This window comes from Callorhinus ursinus, unplaced genomic scaffold, assembly GCF_003265705.2.
Source record: "Callorhinus ursinus isolate GAN/ISIS: 27379988/994484 unplaced genomic scaffold, GSC_fseal_2.0 scaffold22, whole genome shotgun sequence".
NCBI classification, from domain to species: domain Eukaryota; kingdom Metazoa; phylum Chordata; class Mammalia; order Carnivora; family Otariidae; genus Callorhinus; species Callorhinus ursinus.
The window spans coordinates 4657915-4668444 of NW_027397084.1; the positions used below are offsets into that span (position 1 = coordinate 4657915).

Sequence of the window (10530 nt, forward strand, 5' to 3'; positions counted from 1 at the left end):
AAAGAAAGAAAGAAAGAAAGAAAGAAAGAAAGAAAGAAAGAAAGAAAATGGGAGCTCAGAAAAGGATCTGCCATCCACTAGTCCAACACTCTGCCCCTCCCCCAATCTTCTGATTGGCAGCCCCCTCCCGGTTGGTTGGTGTTCTCTCACCCAGTGTCGATACTACTCGCCTTCTCCTGGTTAATGTGTTTGGTTTGGCTTCTATGTCTACTGACAGAGAGTGTTTGGTCAATTATATGGATGCAGAAACATAAAGGCAGGCCCAGGAGCAAGGACACATTGCATTAGCTATGGTGACATTGTTACCACAGGCTGCTCGTTGTACTGTTTAACACAGACAGCTGTGGGAATCCTCAAGTTTTTTGACCCTAATGTTCCTTCAGAACTCAACAAATCAAATTAAGCACTCAGAATATTGGCTTTCTGCCCAGCTTCCGAATGATGTTAAGAACATGCCAGGCATTCTCATCAATGTCTGGGATCTAATGAGATGAGGTGCAAACAATCCACTGACTTTTCACAGAACCCCTTGCATTTGGAGAAAATATGGATCACAGGAGTGGCTGTCCACATTCCCATGCTTCAACTCAACTAATTCCTACCTGCAGGGGCTGTAGTGAGTTGAAGTGTGCCTCCCTTCCTCTCAAAAGATAGGTCCCCCCAGAACCTGTAAATGTGACCTTAATTTGGAAAAAAGGGTCTTTGTGGCTGTAATTAAATTAAGGATCCTGAGATGAGATCATCCTGGATTAGGAAGGGTCCTAAGTCCATTGACAAGTCTTTACAGGAGAAGAGAGGAGAGGGGTGCCTGGGTGGCTCAGTCAGTTATCCATCTGCCTTTGGCTCAGGTCATGGTCTCAGGGTCCTGGGATCTAGCAGTTCCCCCCCCCCCACCACCACCACTACATGGGCTCCCTGCTCAGCAGGGAGTCTGCTTCCCTCTGCCCCTCCCCATGCTCGTGCTCTCTCTCAAATAAATAAATAAAATCTTTAGAGGCGGAAACAGAGACAGACACAGGAGAGAAGGCCATGTGATGATGGAGTAGAGCCTGGAGTGATACAGGCCCAAACCAGGGGATGCCAGGAGCCATCAGAGGCTGGAACAAGCAAGGAAGGACTCTCCCCTAGAGCTGGCAGAAGGAGTGTGGCTCTGCCAATACCTTGACTGCAGACTTCTGGCCTCAAGTGTTGTGAGAAAATAAATTCCTATTGTTTTAAGCCCTGTGGTTTATGGTCATTTGTCACAGTGACTCTATGAAACTAATATGGGGGGTTGGAGCACCACTGTTGCAGGCTCCCAGGACCAGGCTTCCTCCTGCTGCATTGCCCTGAGCATCCTTGGGGATAGCTCATTCCCTCCTCCCTCCCTCTCTTCCTTCATTCAGTCATCATTTAAGTAGCCATGGATTGGGTATATGAGAAGAGATAAAAAGCAAGAGTTCACAGCTAGAGAGAGAGATACAGACATAGAAGGGTAATCGCAACATTCAGTGTTATGGGCTGCATTGTGTTCTCCTAAAATGTATATGTTTAATCTTAATCCCTAGTACCTCAGAACATGACTGTAATTGGAGATAGGGATTTTAATGGGGTAATGAAGTTAAAATGAGATCATTAGGTGGGCCCTGGTCCAATATGACTGGTTGTCCTTATAAGAAGAGGAAATTAGGACACAGACACACACAGAGAAATGACCATGTGAAGACACTGGAGGAAAATGACCATCTATAAACCAGGGAGAGAGGCCTTGGAAGAAATCATTTCTGCCTACACCTTGATTGAGAAAATAAATTTCTGTTGTTTAGGCCATGCAGTCTGAGGTACTTTGCTACAGGAACCCTAGGAAACTGATACATTGAAGTAAGAGCAATGAAGAGCAACAGAGGAGACTCCGTCCAGCCCTGCCTGGAGGAGCCAGGAGACGCATCTGCAAGAGATGACTTCTAGGACAGTGGGTCGTCTCCAGAAGGGATAGAACTAAAAGGGACAGTTTGAGCAAAAGCCCAGTCTTAAAATGGCATGAAGGGTGTAGTAAAATACAAGTCAACACTTTTCAAGGCAAAGAGTGAGTGGGGAGTAGCAGCTGATGAGGTAGGTCTTGGCTGAAAGCCTGATGGAGCATGAAGACCTTCATATATATTCTCTTCCTTCTGGCCTTTTCCCTGGGGACAGTGGGGAGCACTGCATGGCTAGAAACAAGGCATGGTCAGATGTGCTTTTTATATGGACCATTCTGGTGACTACATGGGGGCCTCTTGGGAGGCAGGTGAGCCTAGAGGCAGAGTAACCAGTTGAATAACTGTGGCCAAGATGACAATGGCCAGTGGTGGCCAAGAGAAGAGAACATTCAGTGGGTGAAATTGACTGGACTGTTGGGAAGTGAAAAAGTAGAAATCTATGTTACTCGAAAGTTTTAGTTTATATAAGTGGCAATACTACCCACTAAGGTAGCTGTGGCTACATTGACATGAAGCTTGCAGTCCTTGGAGGAAAATGTCCAAAATTTCCCCTAGAAAACAGGGGGATCCCAGTATGAGTATTTATGTCAGAATATCACATCACCTTCATTTTCAGAGCTTACATAATCCCCATGATGATTCAGGTACTACTCCTTCATTACTCTTTTGGGAGGGTTTCTTGGCAAGGTTTCTTGAGATACTAAAAGGCTTAGAGCAAGCAGCTGGCTTCATAGGAAAGAAAAAGAATTAATTGGGCCATTCACAGCACATTCTACTCCCTCCCACATGGACATACAAGGCATGAATATCTAGGTAGGGCAAGTGGAATGCATCACAATGATAAATAACATTGAGGGTTCATGAACTCTTCTGAGATTATCTTCCACAAAAAATATTGCGTAGACTTTTAGGATGTTCCAGAACCTCCTGAAGCATATCCATGAAAATCCAGCATCCCAGGCTAGGAATGCCAATATAAAGGAAAGAGCCCTGGATTTAGAGGCCAAAGTCCCAGCCTGCTACTAATTTGCAGGCAGCCACGGGCAAGTTTGTGAACTCCTCTGGTTTTTAATTTTCTTATCATAGCACTAGAATTCTGTGACCTCTTTGATGAATGGCATTGGTTCACAAAGCCAACTAATTCATATGGGCACCCAGAAAATAATTTTGAATAAAACTGGGATTTGATCGTGTTCCCAGCACCCTAATTAAGAAGAAATTATGAGAAGAATAGAAATCTTTGTTCAAATCTGCTCTTTCTCCATTTTTATATACGCTTCATTTGTTCCATGAAAGCACAATTGGGCACATGCAACAGGCTCAGACTTGTCTCTTCTCACAGTGTTTCCAAGGACATTTTTGTCCTTGCAGAGTTTCTCACCTGCAATGATGAATTTTTATTTGCCCCCAAACAAACTTCAGTTTTTGAAAACTCCCAGGAAGGATATGGAAGGTGAAGGGACCTGTCCTCACCAGAGCTTGGCCAAGGAAAGAGCCCCAGGCCCCCAGATGGTGGCAGAAGAGAAAGGGAAGCCTTATAAGTCCATAAGATTTTTAAAACTGAACATCCTTATCAATAGAAAATTTAGGCATTTACCCACAACATAGGTATATTTATTCATTTACAAATTATACTAATGTACTACTGGAAGAACTCACTGTGCACATTATTACATATCTAAAAATTAACATTTAAGAGGACTAGACAAAATGAAATAGAAATATTGTTTACTATTCTGTATTCTAATTCTAATATCCTAATATCCCATGAATTATGTTGAATCCCCTACTTTGGATACCATGACACCTGAGATAGCATCAGCCTCCAGTGCTGTAACAATAATAACAATTACTAACAATTCTGTGACACTTTCTGCTATGCTGAGCCAAATTATAGGGAATCACTCCTTTAGAACCAAGTTTCCATGCTCCAAGTCTAAGAAACATTAACAAGGGCTATCATGTTGCCTGACTTCAGAGGGTACCATTTACATTGTGAATGACGCCTCCTAAATTTGCTCAGTGCACAATGTGTGCAGCCCTGCATGGGGATCCTGTGAGTTGCTAATCAGAGACAGACTCTGCAGATGCTTTCCAAGGAACAGGCTTCACACGAATTGCATGGCAAAGAGTGTTGGTCTCATGTTGGTCCTTCCAACCATACCAAAATCTGGAGGTTATAATCATTGTCAAGTGGTATCCCAGAATGGATAACAGGTGGTGCCGTATGTACGCACACTGAATAAAGAGCTGGAGCCATATATCCTGAAATCAAATGAGGGAACTTGGATCCAGAAATGTTTGATAGCAAATTATTGACAAAGTTGTATTTGAATATCCTGACCAGTGTTCTTTCCACAATATTACACCGTTCGTGTTAGGATCATCCAATGGTACATTCATTAAATGTCTACTAACTATAAGGCACAGTGCTTAAAATAAAAATTATTATTTTATGGATGGTTCATATTCATCACAATAAATAATAATTTAAGCTCATAAATATTGAGCACTTATTATACGTCAGATACTATAGCAAGCAATTAAATGGATTATCCTATTTAATCTTCACGACAATCCTATGAGGAGCTTACTATTACATTTTACCAATGAGGAAATTGAGGCTCCAAGAAGCTAACCAATTTAACAGAAATTAATTGGCTAAGCCACGTTTCACACCATGCAAATTTCCAAAATCTGCTCTAAAACATACTGTCTCCCATAACCAGTGGCATCAATTACGTTCAGGACAGTGGTGTTCATTGGTATCATTTTTCTTTGTAATAACCATCATCAGAATACTTCCTTTTCTTTGTATTAAATAAAATGCCAGAAATCTCTCTCTCTCTTTTCCTCCCTTTCTCTTTCCCCCACTTTGTCTCTGTCTCTTTTTCTGCTTTCTTCTGTCTCTTATACACACACACACATACAAGCGCAATTACGTCTACAGGTCCCTCAGTTTTAGCAGAAAGCATAAAGACAATTCTTACAATCCTATGTGGCAAATTCTGAATGAACCACCCCTCTTGGCTGCCTATAATATGGACTGCAACTCTCACTAGGTACCTTTTTTCCACTGGATCTCAGTGAATGACCAAGAAGCAATTATTTCTTTCCTTTTATTATCTTCAAGAATTTTGTTTCCCTGTCTTCCCCTATAGGACAGTTGGAGTTAAGATATGGTGTGTTCATCTCTTATCCAGGACCTGGCATGTAGTTAGTATGTTGTAAATGATGGGTGGTTGAATGGATGGCAAGAAGGATGGAAGAAAGGAACAAAGGAAGGAGAGAGGGAGGAAAGATGGTATATGAGTGACTGTATGAGCACATTTTCTTTTTTTTATTTTTTTAATGCATTTCATTTTTAAGATTTTATTTATTATTTATTTGATAGAGAGAGAGACAGCGAGAGAGGGAACACAAGCACGGGGAGTGGAAGAGAGAGAAGCAGGCTTCCCGTGGAATGGGGAGCCCGATGCGGGGCTCGATCCCTGGACCCGGGGATCATGACCTGAGCCGAAGGCAGACGCCCAACGACTGAGCCACCCAGGCGCCCCGAGCACATTTTCTTGTGTATATACTCTTGGAGAAGCGGTCCATAGGTGAAATGGGAATACCATGTCCGTTCACTCAGTAGCTCCAGTCAAAACCCCTAGAGTCAACCCTGGCTCTTCCCTTTCTTTAATACATCACATCAGCAGAACCTTTGGGCTCACTCTTCAAAGCCATTGCCGTCCTACTCTGCACCACCTCTGCCCTGGTCACCATGGGCCAATCCACCATCGTCTCTTGCCTAGTTTTTCAAAGGCCTCCAAACTGGGCTCTCTGCTCCTACTCTTTCTCTGCTGCAGTCTGCCATCATAAAGGCGCCAGGGGGCGCCTGGGTGGCTCAGTCAGTTGAGCGCCCTACTCTTGATTTCAGCTCAGGTCATGGTCTCAGGGCAGTGGGATGGAGCCCTGAATCGGGCTCTGCGCTCAGCGCAGAGTCTGCTTAAGATCCTCTCTTTCCCTCTCCCTCTGCCCCCCCACCCCAATGCTCTATCTCTCTCTAAAATGAATAAATGAATCTTAAAAAAAAATGCCAGCCAACTCTGATGTCCCCCATATCACTCCAAGTAAAAGGGAAAGAACTTCCTCCACTTGTTATGTGCCCACCTCCACCTCTCTGGCCTCACCTGCTGCCACCTTCCCTCCCTCGCTCCCCCCACTCCAGCCACACTGCCTCCTTGCTCCCCTCCTCACTGTCACTTTGTCCCGCTGTGGGAAGCTGAATAATGGCTCCCAAGTATTTACGTGTTCTAATCCCCAGGACCCATGAATGTTGCTTTCTGTGGCAATAGGGACTTAGCAGATGTGATTGAATTAAGGATCTTAAAATGGAGATTATCCTGTATTACCCTGGTGGACCCAAACTAATCACAAGTCTTTTTATCAGAGGGATGCAAGAGGAGTCAGATCAGAAGGCAGAGTGAGGAGAGAAGCAAGAAGCGCCATGGTGAGAAAAAAAAAAAAAAAAAAAGAAGTGCCACGGCGATAGAATGTGGGCCAGGAGCCAGGAATGAGGACAGCTTTTAGAAACTGGAAGTGGGAAGGAAACAGATCGTCCCCTGAGCCTCCAGAAAGAATGCAGCCCTGCCTACACCTTGATTTTAGCCCCGTAAGACTTAGTTCAGATTTCTGATCCCCAGAACGACAAGAGAATGAATTTGTGTTGTTTCAAGCCACTAAGTTGTGTGGTCATCTGTGAATGGCAACAATAGGACACATTCACACCCGTTATTCTGTTTCATGTTTCTTTAAGGCACCATCACCACCAGGCATATTTTTTATGTACTTATTTGTCCATAGGTTGTTTTTCCCACTACAGTGCAAAATGGAGGGGAGCCAGGACTTTGTTATAAACCCAGGGCCTGGCACAAGAACAATCTGTTGAATGAATAAATAGATGATATATTTTAATTAAGCAATCACCCGACACCCCGAAATGGCTGAGCCTCAGTAAAATGTTGGTTGAACACACAGTGACAAACCTGCATGACATTTTCTGTTCTGGCTTGTCTAGAACAGCTGAAAATGCACGCAAGCGAGTATGGGTTACAACGCAACCCAAGTGGTCAACGCTGAAACAGCTCAGGGGAAGAATAACTCCAGGACTCCATGGCAACAAGCCCTGCTCGGGAGATGGTGAGCCATAAAGCACACCTGAGCCCCATCCAATGTGGGGCTTCCAGCATTCTGCCATCCCCCAACCCCAGAGCCGGGACAGGGAGGAGCCTGAGCAGCTGACACTCAGACCCTCCAGTCCCATGCAAGCAGAGAAGCCCCTGTACTTCCCGCCTTTACATATAATTTCCATTCAACACTGAATAAAGAGCTGCAGTGGGGATGTTGGGGCATTGGGAAGCAGGGATTGTGGCTACCACTCTTCTTACCTAGTGCCGCTGAATATCTTTAAAAAAGAGTTCACACATAGGAGCTGAGGTCTCGTAGTTAACAATTATATTTAAAAGAATGTAAACCTAAAGAGTTCATTAACGCCAACATTCGCTTTCAGGAACTACAGATCTTAAATAACGTAGGGCCACACATTCCCTTCAAGCAGGTTTTCCTGTTGCTAATACCAGCGGGAGATGCCAATACTGCTGTTTCCTCCTACTTCTGTTTGGCTCAACACCAGTGGCAGGCTAATTTCTGGTGAAATAAACACTGCCAAATTTACAAATGTCTTGATCTTATAATGCTGATGATGATCATAATGACGACGATCCACCTTGTCGGTGGCATAAAGTTGCGTGGATGATTCTGTCCTGAGAAAAATACACCTACTAGTCCTCACTAAGTGTGGGGTTTTGTGGGTTTTTTGTTTTGTCTTGTTTTTTTAACTAACATAACAGAGATGTGGATTTGGAAGCTGGAAAACTGCTTGAATGCACCTGTTCGAACATCCGTCACCTCCTCAGTGGAGTCTCTCCTGATTCCTTCCTGCGCACTTGAGCACTCCCTCTCGGAATACCCATAGCACTCAGCTTGAGCCTCTAGTTCACCGAAATTAACCATGTGCAAATCTGTCTCCTGCACCACACTGCTGATTTCTTTTCTTTTCTTTTTTTTTAAAGATTTTATTTATTTATTTGACCGAGAGAGATATAGCAAGAGAGGGAACACAAGCAGGGGGAGTGGGAGAGGGAGAAGCAGGCTTCCCGCCGAGCAGGGAGCCCGATGTGGGCCTCGATCCCAGGACCCCGGGATCATGACCTGAGCCAAAGGCAGACGCTTAACGACTGAGCCACCCAGGCGCCCCGCACACTGCTGATTTCTTGACAGTAAGTTCCCTCCCTGTCTCCCAGACCCCTTTCCCCCCCAGATAACATAATACCAGGCAAGTTTTGACAGGTACCTAAGTATGAGCCAGACACTCCAGCTAGGTGCTTTTTAAGGACCTTGCGGTGGGAATAAAGGAAATGCAATTTACACACAAAACAACTAGGGAAAAATACAAAGAAAAAAATAATAATATATTAAATGAGCAAATAAAGTATATCTTACTGTAGTTATTAGAAACCACAAAAGGGAGAGATAAACATGCACTTAGGGTTTTGCGGGTTCATTTTTATTAGAAAGAAATAGCAGTATTTACTAATATGCTGTCGTCATACTAAGAAAAGGGTAAATATGAATATTGTCAGGGAGCAGATGTTGGGGAAAAACATCCTTCCTTCTTGATTCATAAAGATGATTTGTCTAGCCCTGAAATGCTTTTTTCATGTTTTGATACCATTGTAATAAATAGTCTTTACCACAATATCAGTCTAAAACAAAGAATACCAAAGTTCTGAGTTTGTATATCATCAGCATTAAATATTAACACTGGCTATTAGCATCTTAATACTACTACCACTAAAATCATTTCACTTCATCAGATATCTTAGTTATACTGGTGCCAAAAGGGTAGGCTCAGGGACAGAAGTAACATTTATTGAGAGTATATCTGAAGTATCTGTGACCTTAGACATGCTAAGAAGGAAACCCCGGTGCCTGGCTGACTGTTGACTTCCTCTCGCAAGACTTGGTTTCATTTTTGAAAATCAAGGTGACAAAACAAATTTAACTGGACAGGAAAATATACTCAACGTCCGTCACAAAGGTAAGGATTTGAGCCACATTTTCTGCTCACTTGTAAGTGAACTCTAAAAAACATGCTTTGCCCAGGGGCGCCTGGGTGGCTCAGTCATTGAGCGTCTGCCTTCAGCTCAGGTCATGATCCCCGGGTCCTGGGATCGAGCCCCGCATCGGGCTCCCTTCTCAGTGGGAAGCCTGCTTCTCCCTCTCCCACTCCCCCTGCTTGTGTTCCCTCTCGCTGTGTCTCTCTCTGTCAAATAAAATCTTAAAAAAAACAAAAACAAAAACATGCTTTGCCCATGGTATATAAAAGTCAATGATTAGACACACAACTTAAATGCACTTTCCAATTCTTTACTTTAAAGCAGTCCTGAGTGAACCCTGGAATTGACTCATTTAACCAGCCCTACTCTTGAATATGTCTTGAGATCCAAAGACCATGACCTCCTGCATCTTTCCGTGGACACTCGGAGCAAAAGAAGACCCCAATTAGGCCGTCCACCCATGCAGCGGTGTCTATCAGAGACAGCCCTTACCTTCACAAACAGGCTGATCTCAGGGTCCGTGGAAGTTGGTTCATTTTCTTCCAAACCATCAGCAGCAGAATTGCTGGTGAAGAAGGCCCTGCTCTGTTGGATGGTGAAGTTTTGGGGGGAAAGCGGGTCTTCCCCCATCATGCCTCCATCCTTCTGGGGTTCCTCTAAGCCAGGCTCCTGGTCTTGGGGTTCCTCCGGGCCAGGCTCCTTATCCTGGGTTGGTGAGTGTAACTCTTCCATCGAGATGTCCTGGTCTTCCTGCCACTCACCTGGTTGAAGATCTTGGGACTCAAGACATACCTCATCAGACAGGAGATAGTCTGCTGCTTCTGGTTGGGAAGAAGTCAAGCTGTCCTCCTCACCCCCAGCCACACAAACTGACACAGAGTCATGTTCATGGGTTTCCAGCTCAGTGGCATATACACTGTTTTCTGTCAGGCCTTCGTGGATGTTATCACAGAGAGGACCTTCATCCTCTTCTGGCTGGTCTGGAAGCTCATACATCCCTTCCTTTTGGACTGTGTCAGAGACGGTGCTATTTTCTTCGTCATTCATGTTCATTGATCTGAGAGATCTTTTGCAGGCGGACCTGAATGAATCAGAAATGAAGAAAGGGATGGAGGATGCTGCACCACCTTGCAGAGGAATCAACAGGCTTTTGAAACACAGTGACTAGCAACAGTTACCAATCAGAGGTCTCTAACAATCATTTACCAGAGACTTTCATCAGCAAACCACAAGTTCATTGGACACAAGATAAAGCTTACACACTCAGTTAACTCCTTCACTCCTAAGGATAGTTTCAAGCAGGCTCTGGGGTTTTCCTCACTGCCAGTAACTGACATTCTTTGGTTTAGCAAGGGGTCGAGTTATCTTCCCAATACACATTGAAATTCTGAATATTTAGCCATTTCTCA

The 10530-nt window shown here is 44.1% G+C and overlaps 1 protein-coding gene across 3 annotated transcripts in view; it reads right to left on the reverse strand.

Moving 5' to 3' along the window:
• The window catches only part of CLIC5 (chloride intracellular channel 5), a 164513-nt gene extending 154256 nt beyond the window's left edge, over positions 1 to 10257 (reverse strand). Inside the window, exon 1 of one of the 3 annotated variants that reach the window (XM_025890475.2) lies at positions 9614 to 10248. In XM_025890475.2, coding sequence (XP_025746260.2) covers positions 9614 to 10174 — 561 coding nt within the window. In that variant the 5' untranslated portion in view covers positions 10175 to 10248. Of the gene's footprint in view, positions 1 to 9613 lie in introns of all 3 variants that reach the window. The other 2 variants (XM_073905036.1, XM_073905035.1) reach the window with 2 other exon arrangements.
• Positions 10258 to 10530: the final 273 nt, after the last annotated feature.